Source organism: Thalassophryne amazonica, chromosome 12 (genome assembly GCF_902500255.1).
Source record: "Thalassophryne amazonica chromosome 12, fThaAma1.1, whole genome shotgun sequence".
Taxonomy (NCBI): Eukaryota; Metazoa; Chordata; class Actinopteri; order Batrachoidiformes; family Batrachoididae; genus Thalassophryne; species Thalassophryne amazonica.
The window spans coordinates 1476122-1497908 of NC_047114.1; the positions used below are offsets into that span (position 1 = coordinate 1476122).

General features: G+C 42.6%; 3 protein-coding genes across 3 annotated transcripts in view; 2 read left to right on the forward strand and 1 right to left on the reverse strand.

Moving 5' to 3' along the window:
• Positions 1-1954: 1954 nt before the first annotated feature.
• LOC117522558 (MICOS complex subunit MIC26-like) lies at positions 1955-3009 on the reverse strand. Its single transcript, XM_034183995.1, has one exon. It carries the CDS (start codon positions 2923-2925, stop codon positions 2371-2373), a length of 555 nt encoding a protein of 184 aa, XP_034039886.1. The 5' UTR covers positions 2926-3009; the 3' UTR covers positions 1955-2370.
• Positions 3010-5548: 2539 nt separating this feature from the next.
• dnaaf6 (dynein axonemal assembly factor 6) lies at positions 5549-14323 on the forward strand. Its single transcript, XM_034183160.1, has 6 exons — positions 5549-5938; positions 6733-6799; positions 6874-6979; positions 7624-7720; positions 13707-13792; positions 13954-14323. The coding sequence occupies exons 1-6, from the start codon at positions 5846-5848 to the stop codon at positions 14081-14083; spliced, it is 579 nt and encodes a 192-aa protein (XP_034039051.1). The 5' UTR covers positions 5549-5845; the 3' UTR covers positions 14084-14323.
• A 1981-nt stretch (positions 14324-16304) lies between these two features.
• pip4p1a (phosphatidylinositol-4,5-bisphosphate 4-phosphatase 1a) overlaps positions 16305-21787 on the forward strand; it is a 76625-nt gene continuing 71142 nt past the window's right edge. The window contains exons 1-2 of the mRNA XM_034183616.1: positions 16305-16504; positions 21532-21725. Coding sequence (XP_034039507.1) covers positions 16387-16504; positions 21532-21725 — 312 coding nt within the window. The 5' untranslated portion in view covers positions 16305-16386. The remainder of the gene's footprint in view (positions 16505-21531; positions 21726-21787) is intronic.

A 21787-nucleotide genomic window follows, 5' to 3' on the forward strand; every position in this document is an offset into this window, starting at 1 on the left:
GGATGACCTCTAATTTCCTGCTTTTAAACTCAGATAAAACTGAAGTTATTGTACTTGGCCCCACAAATCTTAGAAGCATGGTGTCTAACCAGATCGTTACTCTGGATGGCATTTCCCTGATCTCTAGTAATACTGTGAGAAATCTTGGAGTCATTTTTGATCAGGATATGTCATTCAAAGTGCATATTAAACAAATATGTAGGACTGCCTTTTTGCATTTACGCAATATCTCTAAAATCAGAAAGGTCTTGTCTCAGAGTGATGCTGAAAAACTAATTCATGCATTTATTTCCTCTAGGCTGGACTATTGTAATTCATTATTATCAGGTTGTCCTAAAAGTTCCCTAAAAAGCCTTCAGTTGGTTCAGAATGCTGCAGCTAGAGTACTGACGGGGACTAGCAGGAGAGAGCATTCCCATGATGCACTGTTTCTTTCTCTTTTTGCTCTGTATGCACCACTCTGCATTTAATCATTAGTGATCGATCTCTGCTCCCCTCCACAGCATGTCTTTTTCCTGGTTCTTTCCCTCAGCCCCAACCAGTCTCAGCAGAAGACTGCCCCTCCCTGAGCCTGGTTCTGCTGGAGGTTTCTTCCTGTTAAAAGGGAGTTTTTCCTTCCCACTGTTGCCAAGTGCTTGCTCATAGGGGGTCGTTTTGACCGTTGGGGTTTTTCATAATTATTGTATGGCCTTGCCTTACAATATAAAGCGCCTTGGGGCAACTGTTTGTTGTGATTTGGCGCTATATAAGAAAAAAGTTGATTGATTGATTGATAACCCTAATCAAGGCGCTGCACTCGATTCATAATTAGAAACAAACCCTCCTAATTGAATAAAAACAAGCATAAAATGTGTCAGCACCCCAAAGAAGAGTAATGAAGATTAAAGAAAGCAAGTTAAATTTAATTCCTCATTCAAATCAAACTGTTCCAAAGTACCTGTATGTCTGTATAAATCCAGAATGCTTCCCTGCACAGTTTTTTAATAATATCACCACCTCTGGGTGGGATGGTAATTTTCTCAGTCCTCCAAAATTTTAAAGATGCTGGAGAGTCATGGTTGGCCTGTTTGTAACGCCTCACCATGGCATAGGTTAAATTCTGGGTATGAATTGCTGTCTTATGTTCAGTTGTCTGTAGTTTGAGTTGACTTTCTGTTTGTCCTATATAGCCCGGTCCACTTTAAATACATATACTACACATATACTACATGTGTACTGCTACAATTGATAAAAGAAGAAATGGAGTATTGCTTACCAGTGCAGATGTGAGAGAAGCATTCTGCATTGGTGGAATTAAAATGTGCACAATTACAGCATCTAAAAAACCTTCAGGTGGCCTGATAAATGGACTGCATTTATGTCAGGCTGCTGCCATACAAGGTGCTCACTGCACACTGGGAGCAACTAGGGGATTAAGGACCTTGCCCAAGGGCCTTTGGGATTTGAACCGAGGATCTTCTGGTCTCAAGCCCAATGCCTTAACCATTAGACCATCACCTCTCCTGGGTGCTCGGATAAATGATGATATCCCGTCTTGATTCTAAAGAACGCAACGTGCACTTCACCATTTGTCATATTTTTATTTTTTGATGGGTGTACGTAGAGCAAACAGTTCAGCCAGTTCATGCTCAACTAACTATAGTAGGATTTAAATTGGAAGAAGGCAGGAACCCTGATTTCGTTTTAAAAGGGGTCACTTCTCTAAAACAATAAAATAAACCCACAGATGTTGGAGATTTCTACTTGCAGTATTATTATTATTATTAGACAAGACAAATGAAGCTGTCTGACTCATTTAAATTTTTCAGTGTGGTTGGAAGGAGCAGAGTATTTCTAAAGTAAGAAACAGAGTCTCCCTGAGACACGCTGTGCGAAGGCACTATAGAAATTAAAACTGAACGGAACACAGTCCACCACTCACCGCAGCATTCACACACACTTTACAGAGCAAATCAACATGTGCAATAATTATACTTTTATTGGTTAAGGTTTTTCAAAGGTCCATAAGTATTTGGACTAGCTGTTTGCGTGTTACACTGTCCACGTAAGAGTTAAAACCCTGACAAATACTTGGACAAACTAAACAAATGTGATTTTCTCTCTTTCGCAGCTACTTCTCCAAGTCACTGGACTTAATTTACATAATTAAGAAATACAATCAGTGTGGTAGATCTGTAGAGAGGAGACAGGTGAGGGAAGCCACCAGGTTTCTTTGTTCAGCAGATGTAAAATGTCAGCTAGTTTGCTAGAAGGCACGTGGGAGACGGGCTTTGATTATAATAAATCTCTACGTTCACATCAGAAGCGAATGTGCCGTTTTTATATCCTGTCTCGTGCTACAGGTGGACCTGAGAATGTCACGTGGTCAGTCTACAGCTTCCCGCCGGGTTCGGGTTTGGACTCGGTCCGGGTTTGGACTCCCTGTGTCCGGGGTTTGAGGATGTCCTCCGCGGCGGCGCAGCTCCGCACCGCGCACTCGTACAGAGTCTCCCCGCCGGAGCGCAGCGCCCCGGCCGCCTGCTCCGGGTAGTACAGGCCGGCGCCGAGGGCCATGAGACCCGCCGGGTACAAGACCCGCTTCAGCCTGGATCCTCTGCCCAGAACCAGGCCCAGCACGCCGGCGAGCCCGATGACTCCCGCCCGCGGGTAGAAGTCCTTCGGAGGGTCCTTCAGCTGCTCGCGGACCCGCAGCGCCCCCTGCAGTTTGCTCTTGCACCAGGTAGTGTGCGGTTCTACCAGCTTCCTGAAGGCGGCGACACTCTGCTCCAGCTGACCGGTTTCAGGTTCCGTGACCCTGCAGCGGCGCTCGGGTTCGGTGTACAGAGAGAGCTGGTCTCGGTTTAACGGAGCTTCCGCTGCTTTGTCTCCGTCACCGTCTGCGGCGAACACGGTGAACGGAGTCGGAGTGAGACGTCCTCCGGGCATGGTCACCTTCGACGTGAGCTCAGCGCGCCATGCGACTCCAACTACGGTGCCCGCCGAGGGACACGGCACCTTCAAGGGACAAACGCAAACCGGGAATCCTCTCAAGCCACGTGCTTATGTATTTATTCATGAAAAAGGATAAAAATTGAGTGTAAAAAATAGTTATGTTGTTCACGTTTGAGCATTTATAATTTGAACCAACATGTGACAGTTTATAAATTACATTTTGTGTCATTTATAAAGCTGCACATTTTACAATAACAGATCAATTTTGACAAAAGTAAACTTTTCAGGCGGTGTTTTTGAGCAGCAACCATAAATTCATCCAACGGCTTTGTGTGAAGGTTTCACAAAGGAACGGGTTTGACATCAGTGTGAACTTTGACATTGCCATTTTTTTTTTGTGCACTTTAATAATTTTTTAAGAAGTTGTGATTTTCAAATTGTAACTCAGACAAACTGCTGCCTGTCTTTGTGAATTTTTCAGCTGTAATAAACACGGGAACAGGTCTGGAAGGTCCGAATCTTCTTCTGTTTTCAATTCTATTTGCTGCAGCATTAAACATCTATTTCTAAAGTTATCGAGGTGTCTTTTAAAGGTATAAATACACAGAAATCCGCTCGTCAATACACGTGACCAGTCGGGAGGTTTTGTCTCACCTGGTCACAGGACCGACAACACACAACGTGTCTCTTTGTCCCACACAGATCTCTTTCAGTTCTGACTTTAACACCAAGTTAACACCCAAGTCTTTCATCTCCAAATGTAAATGGTCATCAAAACATTCCGATCATGTCTTTCTGAACTTTTCAGCATCAAACTCCATCGTGTCAATGTTTACAATGTGCATAAACTTTAAGTTTCTTAAATATTTATTACGGCCACTCTTAAAACTTCAGTTATCTTTATAATTTTATTACTGGTAAATTTTAGAATTGATTTAGATGAGATATACTCATTATCTCACAGGAAAATACAAGGGAGTAACTTTGATTTTGATATTGGTGGGGACACAAAAGTGCTCCAAGACAAAGATTTTTTTTTTTTTTTTTTTTTTTGCATTACCAATCATAAGTTCATGTCATGCAGATGTTATAGGTTAACAAGCCATCCTAATGGTTAGGGAGTTGGTCTTTCAATCACAGGGTTGCAGGCTCAAATCCCAACCTTACCTCTCTTTACACCTCCATCCATGACTGGAGTGACCTTGAGCAAAGCAACTAACTTAACATTGCTCCAGCTATACATTTAAATTGAATTCATCGAGGATGATATTTAACACGAAGTATTGCAATGACCCTGTCTGCTAGTGTTGTGACGTTCATGAATGAATCGATTCCTGTTTGTCTGTCTGTTATCCGCCTGTGCAGTCTTTTAATAAGTTCCCTGCAACTGTGCAGTAGCTTATAGCTCTAACGATGCGTCCTGCCACGTTGCTAAAACCTGCCTAGTGCCTCAAGAGCAGAAGAAGCCTAATGCTTTTAAGAAGGGTTTCCATTCATGAAAGGGATTTTGCATAGTTTTTAAAGCTTGACGGAGACTGTCGGGTTTAGAATTCTGTATCTTTGATAAGAGGAAGAGACAACCAGGCAATAAAACAAGTGAGAGATAGAATTCAATTTTAAGCTCGTGAGGAGTGCAGTCAGGCTGTACACCAAAGCTACACTAAAGTCTGGCCTGCGCTCCTGCTCTTTTATTACGGACTTCCCTACATACATGGGCGGTACAGCTCCTAAGGGGAGGAGTGATAGCGCGTGAGCTGTTGCCGCAGAACCGCTGATTGCACAATACATTCAGGACTTTCAGAACCTTTTTAATCTTGGGCTCGATTAAGATGTGTTTAAGACATCTAACGATTAATCACACTTCTTCTGACACAAGGACTAATGTATCATAATCACACTGTGGTTGGAACATTCAATTCTCTATTCTTTATCTCACTGCTCCGCTTATGGCTGCATTCTGCCTGGGTCATCTTCACATGTCCTGAAAAAGAGCTTAGCGTGCACACAGAGATACCACAACTTGCAGAAGCACGTCATGTCACATATCTTAAGTAACCTTCACCCATCACATCAGTACAGTACACTTTATCAGAGCAGAGAGAACTACATTCTACCAGAGCAGAGAACACAAAACATGCATGATAAAATAAAACAGTGTATCTACAGAATAACTCCAACAGAGACCCTGCATTTACTTTCCTGACTGTGAAGAATGAACGAATATCTCGTTTCTTTGGGGGGGGGCGGTCGCGGCCACTGTGGTAAGTGGTGCTGCTTGATGTGACAACTGGGATAGACAACCAAGTTAGCTAATCAGACAAGGATATCTACGTTAAAGAGGGGGGCTTCCAGCAGTAGCATACATTTAAGCCTTTATGTGCCATAATAATGGAGGACAGCGGTTTTATTGGTCGTGATTACACAGTAGGGGGCTGAATATTGGTAGGGACGTGACCCTAGCGTCCCTACCCAAAAGTACGCCCTAGGGAAAATATCACAGTTATCTGGGAACTACTTTTTGCGCAGGAATTCATCAAGCACGTCGGCCGCGGGCGCGTACGAACACAGAATATACAGAAACTGGACAGTTGTTCGGCCATAACGAGAGCGTCCATTTTCAGCTTGTCATAAGCTAAGCTAATGGTGCTCGTGAGAGTGTGGGTTTGTTTCACACTCTCACGAGCACCACAAGCTTATCTTACGGCGGTATAATGAGAGCGGCGCTTTGCGCACGGTGGGTTTGTTTTTCCCTCGTGTTCGCTGACGTCATACTTTTGTTACCATGGTAGCCCTTAACACTTGTGGTCTCCACGGTAACGGAGAGCGCCGATTACTGCTACCGGATTTACTCGTTTTCGCTACAAATTACAGAATAGTTCCGTTTTGACGGGTTAAATAACTAAAGGTCACCGTGATGGAGGCTTGTGGGACTTTATCTGTGCGGAATCTGGAGGCTTTGTCTGCTTTGTTGTCCAGTCACCAGGAGGAAGAGGACGAAGGCTGGAAGGTCAGAAAAGTCTCTCAACACACACACACACATATATTGAAAACCAGCAAATTAAAGATGAAAGTGTGCAGTTTAACATCGTATTCATTATTTATGATCAACTCCAAAATGATGCTTCAACACAATAAATAATCAGCTTCCAATCTTCGTGATTTATTTTGGAGTTCCTAAGAAAACTAATAGAATCTCTCAATATTCACCCTCATTTATTTTAATTATTTTCTAGTTTCATATTTTGTTTTAATCAATTGTTTATCATAAAGCACTTTTTCAAGTAATAATAATAATGTTTTATAAACAACCAATAAATAAATATAAAAACCGCCCAGAATTCAAAGATGAATGAAATAAGCATACAAATAAGAACAGAATTAAAACTTGTAAAATTAAAATACAAAATAAATAAGACCATACAATGCTAACTGTAAATGTAGAATGAAGAAAATACAGACATGATGCAGACTGCAGATAATGAACCAATGACCCCCCCCCCCCCCCGCCCCCACCACCACCAAAAAAAAACAGAAATAACCAAACAACAGGTAAATAAATTAAGAACGTTACCTTCAGAAAATTCAGCAAACTGAGATTTAATTGTCAAACCATCAACATAATTGTTCTTTACTCTTCTTTAAAAGGAAAAATATTTATATCAGTTTACCTAAATATGCCACAATATTGATATATTTTTAAAAGTAATCAGGCTATGAAACAGACAAACCTCACACCACCTCCTCAGTGGTCATTCATGTGCTCGTCTTTACTAAAAGAAGCCGGTAATTGATTCTGTGCAGAATGTGAACGCCTCTGCTCAGCTCGGACCCGGACACCTTGGTCCCCTGCCTCAAAAACATCAAGGAGGTAACCGTTTGAATTTCTTTCAGATAAGCAGGTCAGAAGAGAAGTACACATTGTGTTTGTTCCTGTTTGTTTAGCATCGACTTCCTGTGTGAAGAACAACACCAAAGATATCTGGAATGAGGAGGAAGTGTCTGAGGGCCCTCACTACGACGACCTCTGTGACCCGCGGCCGCAGCCAGAGTAAGAAATAGACACACGCAAAAAAAAGGCACATGTGATGGTGATCAAACTCTGTGCCCTTCACAAAGTATTTTGTTATTCCATACTACAAAAGCACTCATATATATATATATATATATATATATATATATATATATATATATATAGCATCAACTATACTAAGCTTTAGCATCAACAGTAGATGGAGTAAGCATGGTTGATGCTGTCCTACTTATGGTTGATGCTAAGGCTTAGCATCAACCTCAGTCAGTGTTGACAGCAAACATGGTTGATGCTAACCAGGAGTGTTTGTATTTGCACAGGCTGTTCGCATTTACACTCATTGTGATGACAGTAAGTTTTACAGTTGATGCAAACAGTTTATGATTGACGTTAACTGTGCTTGATCCTACTGTTCGTGTTAGCCTCAGTTAGCTTACTAACATATGCTAATACTAAGGGCGATACAGTGTTCTCCTTAAGACAACTGTAATTAGTATAAATTGTTGTCCACTCAGAATGTGAAATCTGGTCATTTCTGGGAAGCTTGCATCACTGTTATTAATTTCTGTATGTCGTTTGACAATTTGGGGGTGGGGCTATTCCTAATTGATTCTAATGAGATGGTTTCTATACTTTTTGTGTATTCCTGACTGTGTGAGCAGATATGAAATAATCTTGAAGCAGAGTGTGAGACCTGAGGATGTGTTTTTGGGTTTGAGCAGAAAGGATGCGTCGTCCATGTGCTGTGAAGACATGCTGGTAACTGTGTCACACAAACCACCAGGAGTGATACACCCCGAAAGCAAGACGACCGAAAAACATTAACACGAAAACACAAATGACAATTTTTCCTGCAATACATGACCTTTCAAAATCTGTCCTCCACCAAAATTTTTCTTTTTTGAATGAGTATGTTCTTGATTTTAGTGTGAAATTATTCTTTGTGCACAAAAACATTCCCAACAGCTTTATGTCACCATTAACTGAAGCATTTATTCAAGTTTTTCTCTTCAGTGGAAGAGTTCCTAAGAATATTAAGTAAGAATATTAACTAAGTATATTTCCTGACATATTACTGAGATAGAGTGAGCATCTATTTTGTTGGAGTCAAAGGTTAAAACAGGTGTTGCCTGTTATTTATTTATTCTTTTTTTGGGGGGGCTAGATCAAGTAGAAACTTGGAGGCTGCAATTTAAAATTTTAAAAATTTTTACTTTATTAAATGTTTTTTGTTTAATTCTATTTATTTATTTGCTGTTTTGTCACATTTTGTAAACTATCATATGTTCCAGAGTATAAATTGCATTTTTAACTAATTTGGGAGGTGCTGCAATTTATAATCTTGTGCAATTTATATACCAATAAAATAAAGTCACTCACTCATTTTCAACCGCTTACTCCAATTAAGGGTTGTGAGGGGCTGGAGGCTATCCCAGCTGTCATAGAGCGAAAGGCAGGCTTCACCCTGGACAGGAGGCCAGTCTGTCACAGGGACACAAACAGACAAACAAACACATACCCGCATGCACACCTACGGACAGTTTAAGTTTTGGAAGCCAGAGTACCCAGAGAGAACCCACACCGACAAACATGGGGAGAACACACAAACTCCACACAGAAAGGACACAGGTGGGAATCAAACCCATGACCTCCTTGCTGTGAGGCAGCAGTGCTAACCACTAATCTACCGTGCTGCCTAAATCAAATCATGTGTTCACACACTCACAGGGACACAGACAAATAAACACAGTCACACCCACTCACACACCTACGGACAATTTTAAAGATTCCAATCCACCTAACCCGCATGTCTTTGGATGTGGGAGGAAACCGGAGCAGCTGGAGGAAGTAAGTAAGTAAGTAAATTTTATTTATATAGCACCTTTCACAGACAAGAGCCACAAGGTGCTTCACAATATAAAAGCACAGTACACCACACAATACATCAGACAATGGCCGAGACATTTAAAAACATAACATAGGATAGCAAAGCAGCCCAAACGCTAAGCAAAAGCTTAGCTTTTGCTTAGCGTTTGCTTAGCTGCAAACACACAAACACAGGGAGAACATGCAAACTCCACACAGAAAGGCCACAGTCGGGAATCGAACCCATGACCTTCTCACTGTGAGGCAGCAGTGCTAACCACTAAGTCACCATGTTGCCCTTTCATGTGTTCAATATTAATATTTTATTAATATTAATAATAATAACAATAATATTATTAATAATAATATCTATTATTATTATTATTACAACTATTTATATAAGACTTTCTCAGCAGTCACAGGACTAATATAAATAAACTCCCAACAATAAAATAGTAAATGGCAACAATAAAAGTTACACTACACAAATGCCCAAACATCCCAAATTTAAGAGCTGATAATACAGGAGAAGAGGTGCTAGTGCAGCAGATAGCCAAAACAATCGTTCAGTTTGTGATAAAAGCATGAAATTTGGTACAAATATAGCCAAAGGCATACCGAAAAGATTTGGATATGGAGGCATTATGAATTTTCAACGTGGCACCCATGGCAGCCATTTTTCGAAATGGCCACCAGCAACGCCTGTTTTCTTATGAGTGACGGACATAATATGATATTTTAGACATATTTACCATATATTGTACTTGGTAAATGTCTATAGGATAATTGAAAAGTTGTCATTTCATATTCAAGATGGCCGCCATTTCCCAAGATGGCAGCTGTCACTTGTATGACAGTCTGATATGTATGATCTCGGTGTCAAATCAGTCATCGTTTATGATGCAGAATTCAAATTCTGAACTTAAAATTGGCCAGAAGCCTTCTACCTCACAAGTGAACATGACCACTGTTTCTGTCAAAATGGCAGCCATATGGCCCACAATAAAATGTATAATTGCATGTAAATAGAGCCATTATACTATTATTGGAATTAAAATGTTGAACAATAAAGTAAAAATCCCCATATCTGCAAGAACTGAACCATTCAATGAATGGAAATGTAATAGAGTGGATGTCAAAGCACAGCCAGGGCACACTGGCGACACCACTGCTGTGAAACTCAGCATGGGGTTCAGTGCCAGCTAAATACACTCCTCTAGTCTTAATAATGCCATATTTTCTGTAAAGTGCTGGTTGTGGTGATAGTTTAGTGGTAGTGTAGTTTAGTTTCCTAAATGCTATCTAATGTTAGCCCTACATCTACCTAATAGTTTATTAATTTAGATGTACAAGGTCTGTCCATAAAGTATAGGTCCTTTTTATTTTTTTCAAAAACTATATGGATTTCATTCATATGTTTTTACGTCAGACATGCTTGAACGCTCGTGCGCATGCGTGAGTTTTTCCACGCCTGTCGGTGACGTAATTCGCCTGTGAGCACTCCTTGTGGGAGGAGTCGTCCAGCCCCTCGTCGGAATTCCTTTGTCTGAGAAGTTGCTGAGAGACTGGCGCTTTGTTTGATCAAAATTTTTTTCTAAACCTGTGAGACACATCGAAGTGGACACGGTTCGAAAAATTAAGCTGGTTTTCAGTGAAAATTTTAACGGCTGATGAGAGATTTTGAGGTGATTCTGTCGCTTTAAGGACTTCCCACGGTGCGAGACGTCGCTCAGCGCTCTCAGGCGCCGTCGTCAGCCTGTTTCAAGCTGAAAACCTCCACATTTCAGGCTCTATTGATCCAGGACGTCGTGAGAGAACAGAGAAGTTTCAGAAGAAGTCGGTTTCAGCATTTTATTCGGATATTCCACTGTTAAAGGAGATTTTTTTAATGAAAGACGTGCGGGCGGATTGCAGCGTCGGCTCGCAGCCGCCGCAACGCTCCGTCACAGGAAAAACACCTCTGTTGGAAGCCTTAAGGACAAGTTGGAACATCTCCAGCTGATAAACAATTTCTCATATACTCACTCCACTGAAAGCCATCAAAAGCTGCCTGGATTTTACAAATGGTTATCAACACGGAGGTGTTTTTCCTGTGCCGCCGCACCGCGCCGGCTGCGTCCCGACGCGCGGACCCGTCCTTACGTCTTTCATTAAAAAAAATCTCCTTTAACAGTGGAATATCCGCATAAAATGCTGAAACCGACTTCTTCTGAAACTTCTCTGTTCTCTCACGATGTCCTGGATCAATAGAGCCTGAAATGTGGAGGTTTTCAGCTTGAAACAGGCTGACGACGGCGCCTGAGAGCGCTGAGCGACGTCTCGCACCGTGGGAAGTCCTTAAAGCGACAGAATCACCTCAAAATCTCTCATCAGCTGTTAAAATTTTCACTGAAAACCAGCTTCATTTTTCGAACCGTGTCCACTTCGATGTGTCTCACAGGTTTAGAAAAAATTTTGATCAAACAAAGCACCAGTCTCTCAGCAACTTCTCAGACAAAGGAATTCCGACGAGGGGCTGGACGACTCCTCCCACAAGGAGTGCTCACAGGCGAATGACGTCACCGACAGGCGTGGAAAAACTCACGCATGCGCACGAGGGTTCAAGCATGTCTGACGTAAAAACATATGAATGAAATCCATATAGTTTTTGAAAAAAATATAAAGGACCTATACTTTATGGACAGACCTCGTAGTTCGATAGCCGCACCTGAATGGACAGGATGTGCCAGCGCAGGAGAGCCGAGCCAAGGGTAATGGGGCTTTATATGACTTTCATATTGTTACCCAGATGGTGTACAGATCGCACAGGAATGAAATGGCATTGGATGAACAATCGGGCTAGGTGTAGGGTAATTTTCTTGTCCGAACCTAGCTGTATCCCATACACAAATGTGTTACTGTTGTCCCTGGTAGTACATGGTGGTAAAAGGATAAACCCTCGGCCTTTCCTGCAAACATATTTTTTTTTTGTTGCGAAAATGTCAAAGAAATTACAACTTGTGAATTTTGATGGTCAAGGACCAGCAACGTCTTGCACAGCCAAGACTGACTGGAAGCTCTGTATTATTTGCCAAGAGCACACAACAGAGGCATTGAGATGTCCTTTGCAGTCTAAGCGAGAAGACAAGGGGAGTGGATATACTTCACTTGCAGAGCATTTAATCCAGTTCAATGAACTTGGCCAGCTCCCTTCAACATTTCCTATTGGAAGACTGGATGAGGGTCATGGTATTGAAGCAGCCATGGTTGTGAACAAAGCTCAATATCATCATACATGCAGGCTGAAGTACAATGAAACCATGTTGAAAAGGGCAAAAAAAGCAAGCATGCAGTGAAAGTCCTGATCAACAGTCAGAATCCAAACTCAGAAGATCCCAACCAAGTCGGACTCCTGAAATGAGACAGGACATCTGTTTCTTCTGCAGACAGCCTGCTGGCAATGAAGGCCTTCACAAGGCTGCAACATTTCAAGTAGACAATCGGGTGCGTGCTGCTGCAACCCTGCTTCAAGACACAGAATTACTTGGACGACTTAGTGCTGGAGACGTAGTGGCAATTGAAGCTAAGTATCACTCCAGATGCCTAGCAGGTCTCTATAATCATGCCAGAAAGGTTAACCTGGAAGGTCTTGAAGGTAATAGCAAGGGACATGCAGCATCAACCTCTGGTGTTGTTTTTGCTGAGTTGGTGCTTTACATCGAGGAGACCAGACATGATGGGTCAGCACCGGTATTCAAACTAGTGGAACTTTCCCAGCTAAGTCACGAATGGAACAGTTAGGAGTTGAGGTTGAGAGCAGAATTAACTCTACACGGCTGAAAGAGAAACTTCTTGCTGAGTTCCCAGATATGCATGCTTAAACGAAGGGAAGAGATGTCCTGATGGCCTTTGAAGATGACATCGGTACTGTTCTTGTCAAAGCCTGTGAGCAGGATAACAACGAAGATGCTATGCACATTGCACGTGCTGCACAGATAGTCCGCCGTCACATGTTCGGTGAGGCAAAACCATTTGATGGTCCTACTCTATGACCAAACCAGCACTTGCACAGAAATAGATACAGCAAGAAGGAAGTTATTCACCAAGACACACAATGCAGAATCAATCCCTCCGACCAAGGCTGCCCTGGAAGGGCATGTCAAGAGAGCAGTATACCAGGGAGGTCATGTGTGGGGTCAAGTGCTGGTGTCAACACCAGAACTACCTTCACCGTGTAAATGGGGTTGGTCAAAGACATCTGAGGGAGACTATGAACCCTTCTGGACATGCCTACCAGATGCAGGCAAGTCCAGTTATGAACTTGTCTCTTGCAAATGTAAGAAGTGTTGTGTTGGGCATTGCAAGTGCAAAAAAGCTCAGTTACAAAGCACTGCCCTCTACTTCTGTGAAGGCGAGTGTGAATAGTCTTCCTTGTGATAGACCCTAGATTTGGCCTCACTTAATATATGAGGTCTGTGAGAAAAGTAATGGACCTTATTATTTTTTTCAAAAACCATATGGATTTGAATCACGTGTGATTACATCAGACATGCTTGAACCCTCGTGGGCATGCGAGAGTTTTTTCACGCCTGTCGGTTACGTCATTCAAACGTGCAACTTATACTGTGGATAATATGGTGCTGTGTTAATTGTAAATAAATAAATAAATACAGAAAACTAAGGGAAAAAACATTAATAACACAGAACAACAGAAGTTATATTTAAGAAACAAACATACATACACCTTCAACCGCTTATCCAGGATCAGGTCGCGGGTATTTAAGAAGCACACTTTGATAATTATCTGAACATCAGTGTATACTTTGTTTAGAATTGTACAAACTTTTCTACAAGCACACTGAATAATATTCTGCACATCCGTGTGCTTATTTTCTCAAAGGTAAAAATCAAACTACCAGACACCAAAGCATCCGATGTAGTTCTGGATGTAAAGGAAAAGTTCCTGGACCTTCGGACTCCAAAATAGTAAGGGTTGCTTTCTTTTATTTCTGCGAGTGCTGAAGGTGGAGCAGCAGAGCCCAAAAAAAAAAGACATTTCCAGGCAGTCCTGTTTACTAAGAGATGCACAGCAGGATGTGAGCTTTGAACCATGTGGTCACACACACCGTGTTGTCTTCACCCCTCAGTAAACTGGGCCTGCACCTTCCACATCCCGTCTGCAGCCAGGAGGGCCGCGCCCACTTCTTCAGCGAGCGAGAGCAGCTGGAGGTGACACTGAGGATAAATCATCCCATGGACTCTATCAACATGCAATAAGCACGGCGAGTGCATCCGCAAGCTCTTCCTTTCTCCTTCCTCTGGTGAATCTATGCTCAACATCAACATTCCAGTCATGGCAGCAGAGACGTGCGACTCTGTGGACAGTCTGTCTCCACTGGCATCTGTTTGTGTGTGTCAGCACACTGACTCTTGATACTTTCACCGAGGTACACCACCTGAGCTGTAAATGAGCTGAGTCATGTTTAGAGGTTTTTGTGTGTATATTTTGCATATCAATAAAGACTCTTTGATATTCGTTGTGAACATCATAACTCATTAACATGATAGTCACTTGATACTTACACCACTGGTGCCCCCTGTGGAGTGGATGACTTGATGACATTTATAATTGATTTTTGCATACATTTCTATGTTAATAAAGATGAAAAAAATAAGAATTCAGAATTCTTTATGATAGACAATGTGTACGAGGTCTGTCCGTAAAGTATAGGTCCTTTTTATTTTTTCTAAAACTATATGGATTTCATTCATATGTTTTTACGTCAGACATGCTTGAACCCTCGTGCGCATGCGTGAGTTTTTCCACGCCTGTCGGTGACGTCATTCGCCTGTGAGCACTCCTTGTGGGAGGAGTCGTCCAGCCCCTCGTCGGAATTCCTTTGTCTGAGAAGTTGCTGAGAGACTGGCGCTTTGTTTGATCAAAATTTTTTCTAAACCTGTGAGACACATCGAAGTGGACATGGTTCGAAAAATTAAGCTGGTCTTCAGTGAAAATTTTAACAGCTGATGAGAGATTTTGAGGTGATTCTGTCGCTTTAAGGACTTTTCACGGTGCGAGACGTCGTGCAGCGCTCTCAGGCGCCGTCGTCAGCCTGTTTCAAGCTGAAAACCTCCACATTTCAGGCTCTATTGATCCAGGACGTCGTGAGAGAACAGAGAAGTTTCAGAAGAAGTCGGTTTCAGCATTTTATTCGGATATTCCACTGTTAAAGGAGATTTTTTTTAATGAAAGATGTGCGGACGGATTGCAGCGTCGGCTCGCAGCCACCGCGACGCTCCGCCACAGGAAAAACACCTCTGTTGGAAGCCTTGAGGACAAGTTGGAACATCTCCAGCTGATAAACAATTTCTCATATACTCACTCCACTGAAAGCCATCAAAAGCCGCCTGGATTTTACAAATGGTTATCAACACGGAGGTGTTTTTCCTGTGCTGCCGCGCCGCGTCGGCTGCGTCCCGACGCGCGGACCCGTCCGCACGTCTTTCATTAAAAAAAATCTCCTTTAACAGTGGAATATCCGGATAAAGTGCTGAAACCGACTTCTTCTGAAACTTCTCTGTTCTCTCACGACGTCCTGGATCAATAGAGCCTGAAATGTGGAGGTTTTAAGCTTGAAACAGGCTGATGACGCCGCCTGAGAGCGCTGAGCGACGTCTCGCACCGTGAAAAGTCCTTAAAGCGACAGAATCACCTCAAAATCTCTCATCAGCTGTTAAAATTTTCACTGAAAACCAGCTTAATTTTTCGAACCGTGTCCACTTCGATGTGTCTCACAGGTTTAGAAAAAATTTTGATCAAACAATGCGCCAGTCTCTCAGCAACTTCTCAGACAAAGGAATTCCGATGAGGGGCTGGATGACTCCTCCCACAAGGAGTGCTCACAGGCGAATGACGTCACCGACAGGCGTGGAAAAACTCACGCATGCGCACGAGGGTTCAAGCATGTCTGACGTAAAAACATATGAATGAAATCCATATAGTTTTAGAAAAAAATAAAAAGGACCGTTACTTTACAGACAGCCCACGTATGTAGAACATAAAATGATGTTAATGAGGTCAATTCTTTTGGCTTATCCCTTTTTCCCTCACAGCTGTCACAGCAGATCCAATATGGATCTGTAGGTTGATTTGGCACAAGTTTTACACCGGATGCTCTTCCTGATGGGCATCAGACACTAAATGTACATCTAATCTCACTGTCATCTGTGTTGTGAAATAGGGCATTTTTTAACCATAACCATCATAACGAACTGAATTTATTTAGTAAAATCATGTACAAAATACAAAAATAATAGAAGTGGTCATAAACTGATTCCTAAAAGTGGTCCGACTTTGCAGTTTTTGTTGAACCAAACTCGAGCCAGCCGTGACGGATTTTTACTTTTGGTACTTGAACGCGCCCTGAGTGCGCGCTGCCGCACGGCCACGCCCCCCGCGCGCATCTTTACCGCAGCAGCGGCCGTGTGATCACGTGACGACCGCATTTTCCGACACAACAATACAACAGCGCCGTATCGGTCTCCATCCTCCGACCCGCTTCCCTGTCGCTGCTGTCGGTATGGCGGACGGAGAGCGGTCCCCGTTACTGTCAGACCTGGGAGACGGTGCTCTCGGTAGCGGTAACGGCGGCGTGTCTCCCGGCGCGGCGCCTTACGGAGTCCCCAACAAACCACAGAGTGAGTATCCTCCAGGCTGGCCGAGCCGAGCCGAGCCGAGCCGAGCCTGGACTGCGAGCTGAGCGCAGACCGTGATTGTTGGCGTTTGTGCCCGATGTGTTGTAACCAAACATGCTAATTCTGTCGGCTTTTTAACCAGACTGCGGTTTATGTTCAGCGAGTTTGAACGGAATAACGAACCGCGGCACCTGGCGAGCCAGCGGAGGCGTATCCAGGCAGTGTAGGTCAGGTGTGCGGCTCAAAAACGAAACAAAATGTACATTGTCACTGAAAGCTGTTATTGCAGCACCAAGTGTCGTAAGCGTGAAGATGCTAACGGGATGACTGGACATCAGCATCCGAAAGCACCTGATGTGACTGACGTGTGAGATGGCCAATGGGCAAGCCCGGAGAGATGCTGCAAGAGGGCATCGACCAATCAGCTCACAAGAGGAGGAGCCGTGTGCCAACGCAGGAACAGAAAAAAACACGAGCTGCCAGCTGGGTGACTGAAACCTAAACCGTGTCTGAGTAACTTGGTTGATAACGTGGGTGAGGACTCGGGAGGCTTTACCTCACAGGCCTCTCAGCCCCAACCCAGTTTTTTAAAACTAATTTGTTATATTTTTGGCCGTTGCAGTTGACACCGTCTGTGCACAAACCACAAATTGTTATTGTTATTTAAACACCGTGATGTCACTGTTCGTGTGCCAACCTCATGCTAAACTGAAGTTTTGAGTTTCATATTCCTCATTTGCCTTTTGTACAGCTTTAACACCGCGGCCTTCCTCCTTGTCTTGCCATAATCACACACACACACACACATCTTCAACCGCTTAGTCCAGTTAAGGGTCGCGGGGGGCTGGAGCCTATCCCAGCAGTCAGAGCGTGAGGCGGGGTCCACCCAGGACAGGACGCCGGTCTGTCACAGGGCCACAAACAAACACAGTCACACCTACGGACAATTTAAAGTTTCCAGTCCATCTAACCCACGTGTCTTTGGACATGGGAGGCAACCGGAGCACCTGGAGGAAACCCACGCAAACACGGGAGAACATGCAAACTCCACACAGAAAGGCCACAGGTGGGAATTGAACCTGCTGTGAGGCAGCAGTGCTAACCACTCAGCCACCGCACTGCTCTTGTCATAATCACTGCACTTTAATATGTTCAATGTCATTGACATTAATGAGTGAAGCTCTTCACTATCTGTGTGTATATCATCAAACACTCATTTAAAATTGAGTAATTGTTGCAAACCCTCACAGTAATGATAAACTACTTCACAACTGTCCTTAAGATTCTGTTTTTAATGACCATAATGTACATAAAGAAGTTTTTAGCCCTTCACCCTCCAGGCTGTACTCTCCATGTTCCTTGAGATTTAAATTATAGTTGAAACTTGGAAAGTAAAGACAAATTATTGAAGAAACACTGTGCTTCTGATTTTTTTTTTCTTTTTCATAGCAATGAGATTAAATTAAAAAACAGAAATTGTAGCAGGAATATTTGTCTTTTGAATTAGAGATCAGTCCCACATACATTTTTTGGTATAATTGAGAATCACAGCTGCGAGTGTCACACAACTTTTCTGGTCTTTCTTGTGGAGTTTTATTTCACTGTAGGCAGATTTTATTTATTATTATTATTATTTTTTTTTTTTTGTGCCATTTGCAGTTTGTTGCTTTGTCTACCCTTGAACGAGCTCGCAAGATTTTTTTTGTGCCACTTCTGCTCAATTATAACTTCATCCAGTGGGCAGATTTTTTTCTGTTGTTTCCCATTTGTGGCTTCGTCTACCACTGAGTGAGCTCACGACAGCATCACGAGCTCCTGTTATTGGTTGCCATGCATAGTGGCAAAATACAGGACTGTATCAGTGCCCACTTCATTGTGTGTGTGTGTGTGTGTGTGTGTGTGTGTGTGTGTGTGTGTGTGTGTGTGTGTGTGTGTGTGTGTGTGTGTGTGTGTGTGTGTGTGTGTGTGTGTGTGTGTGTGTGTGTGTGTGTGTCCTTTAGCTCTGTTCCATGCAGATTGGAAATTTTAAATATACTCAAATTGGATCTGGACCATATTGGAATTGTGCTCCTGCACATTGTGCAGAAGATTGTCATGAGTGAGCAGTTGTGGAACCGGACGTACTGTTCGAATTTCCATGCTTTTTATGCATTTTCCAGAAATTAAATGCGGAAATATGAAAATCTGAGCAGCATGGTAGATTAGTGGTTAATACTGTTGCCTCTCAGCAAGAAGGTTGTGGGTTCTCTTCCCACCTGTGGCCTTTCTGTATGGAGTTTGCACGTTGTCCCTGTTTGTGTGGGGTCCGTCTGTGTTCTCTGGATTCCTCCCACATCCAAAGACGTGGAGGTCTGGTGAACTGGAAACTTTAAATTGACCTCCAAGTGTGTGACTCTTGATTGGTCTGAGCAGGTGAAATGAATGAAAATCTGATGATACTTTCTGTTTTACAGTTTCTGGCTGTGAAAAACTGTCATTTTGGCATTGTTGAAAAATTAGTTTAAAATAAAATGTGCCGGTGGGTTGTGGGGCTCAGATGGTCCATGACATGCATCACCAGACACGACCCCTGTCTGTCTGATACACGCCTCATCAGTCCGGATATCAAAGAACGTGGAACGTTCCAAACACGTTTCCTGACACTCCTGCTTCCTTTGTGGTGTTTTTGGTAGAACAGATGAAGATCAGGACACCACCTGATGTCCTCTGTTTCAGAGTCTTTCCTTGTCTTCTGAAGTGGTTGAATCAGTGGTTTGGTGATGCTGTTCCTCAGTGGTAGCCACAGATTTGTTTGAACATCCATCACATTGTCTCCAAACTCTATTGGTGGTTTTTTTGTTTTTTTTCTCCAAAACAATAGCTGGAAATGCTCTTTTCAGAACAGGAAGAGAGTTTGAAGATATTTCATGAAACCATTTCACTTTGGTCCCTCACTCATTCACGTCTCGGGTTTTCTGACATCCACGCAGATTTTTTCACCCGCTCAACATTCCACCTCTTTTTAAAAGCTTCTTGCAGCAACTCGAGACCAAATCTTATTAACTTATTTGTGACATGTCATGTGAACGGAGCCTTTTTTTTTTCAGTCCATTGCACAATTTTTGTGCCTGTGCTCATTCAAGAATTTATTCATTTGCTGTGTCTGACTCCTCAACTTCAAATTAAACTCCGTACAGGTTTCATAATGCTAATAATGATTTTCATGACACCCTGTTCGGATAAAACCCAGTAGTTCCTGTGTGTCTGATGGTTCTGGTGTCCCTGAGCTTTAAAACATGTTCATAAATAAATTCAAATCAACCAATTTTGTATGATTTCAGTATTTAATAAAATGTACAGATTATTGAGCAGCGACAAAACAAAAAGCTGTCATGTTGTGAAATTAAAAACAGTGGAGAAATTTGATGTACATGTGACAGATTTATTGGTACACTTTGCTGAATTAACTGCAAATTCTCACTTTTACAGCCAGCTTCCTTGAGACAAACTAGTTGATGGATATATGAACATTTCCACCTCACTGAATATGTTTTAGACTTCATTTACATCAAATAGTATGGTGCAGTAAATCTGTCTGTACTGGGTTGTTCTCAAAAACTGAATGACTGTGCAGAACAGAGACAAGTGAGGGAAGCCACCAAGACACCATGACAATTTTGAAAGAGTCATAGGCTTTTATGGATTGCAGAAACAGCTAGTGGAACTTTAGTCTGTTGCATTAGCAGTTAAACAGCATCAGGGTCCCAGAAGGCAAACTTAAGCTTTGCTATTGAATTTCTCTTTTCTTCCTCTTCACTGATTATGTGATTTTTTTTTTTTTTTTTTTTTTTTTTTTTTTTTTTTATGTAACTGACAAAAGTTGCCCAGTTGTTCCAGTCACAGCAACAGACACTTCAAACATCTTTAGAGTGGTCATGGGTGTCTTGATGGCTTCCCTCATTCATAAAAAACATCAAATGTCAAAAGTCGGCCAGAATAATAATAATCTATTGGTGAATTAACTAAAACATTAAGTGGTGTTCATTTTCTTTGAAAACCTTTTATTTCTTTTATTTGGTGTCATTATTTCAAATCACTGCAGCTGAATTTACACACAATAAATAATGTGTTAATCACATAACACAAATATCTTTTTAATCCTTCAACAAATTTGCATAAATTGTTCCCATATTTTGCTGACGTAGGTAACTGAGCCAAATCTGTTCTGTCTCTCTCTCTCACACACACACACACACACACACACACACACACACCCCTCCAGTTGAGTTCTGTGGAGTCAAAACTTTAGTTTAATCTTGAAACACATTTACCTTCATACAGATGTGCCTGTTGTTCCTCAGCAACTGAGTGCAACGCTGCCCCTTGGTGGGCAAAAGGAGTATCTAACAGTCTGGACGAGCTGTTGGTGAAGGTTTAATATCAGCCACAAACCCCGCCTCCAGCAGACTGAGGAGGTTATTTGATTAGTGGGTGGGGGGGCTGAAAAGCTTTGATCTGTCCACGCCATCATCTGCTTTTCGGTTCAGTTCTGTATTGATTCTTGATCAGTTCTGTGAGTGGAAAAATGCAGATTTAAAGGTTTTCAGCATCGGTGCATCTGTTTTTGTTGCTGCTAGTTACATTTGATGTGCATTTTTGCAGCGCAGAATGCATGAGGAACGGACAACGTCTGAGCACCAAAGTTCGGATGGATTGAAAAATTTGGAACCGTTTCTCAACTGAAACCAGTTCCTGATTCCCGTCACTGTTGACTAGCGCCATCTGTCCACTGTTTTGTGGGTTTGATTAATCTCAAGAAGCACTGGACATATTTTGGCATTTTATAAGCAGATGGATGTTGGTCAGGGAAGAATGTATTTATTTAAAAAAGAGAATAAACAACAACAACATTTTTCTGCCTTATGCTCTTTAGTCTTAAGTATTATCACCCCGTTGGCCACGTGTGCCCTTTGAGTTTTGTACTCCAAAATTTAAACTGCCGTTTGGCGTCTTTCCTCCATTTGAGCAGCTTTTGTCGTCTGTGTGCGCAGGCTTTCCTCCATTCCCCAGCCCCACCCAGCCCTCAGTGCTGTTAGGGGAGGACCCGCCGCCGTACTCCCCTCTCACCTCCCCGGAGAGCGGCAGCGCCCCCGTGATCAGCTGCAGGGTGTGTCAGAGCCTCATCTCCGTGGAGGGCAAGATCCACCAACATGTGGTCAAGTGTGGCGTCTGCAACGAAGCTACGGTAGGTTCTGAAAGGAGGCGGCAACCCAACGTCTGTCGCTGAACGTCCGTGTTAACATGCTC

Bases quoted from the DNA above. Each gene is read 5' to 3' on its own strand.
- LOC117522558 (XM_034183995.1), bottom strand. From the start codon at position 2,925: ATGCCCGGAGGACGTCTCACTCCGACTCCGTTCACCGTGTTCGCCGCA.
- dnaaf6 (XM_034183160.1), top strand. From the start codon at position 5,846: ATGGAGGCTTGTGGGACTTTATCTGTGCGGAATCTGGAGGCTTTGTCT. The intron at 7,721-13,706 runs GTAACTGTGTCA...ATTTTCTCAAAG, and splicing joins TGTGCTGTGAAGACATGCTG to GTAAAAATCAAACTACCAGA. The intron at 13,793-13,953 runs GTAAGGGTTGCT...TTCACCCCTCAG, and splicing joins GACCTTCGGACTCCAAAATA to TAAACTGGGCCTGCACCTTC.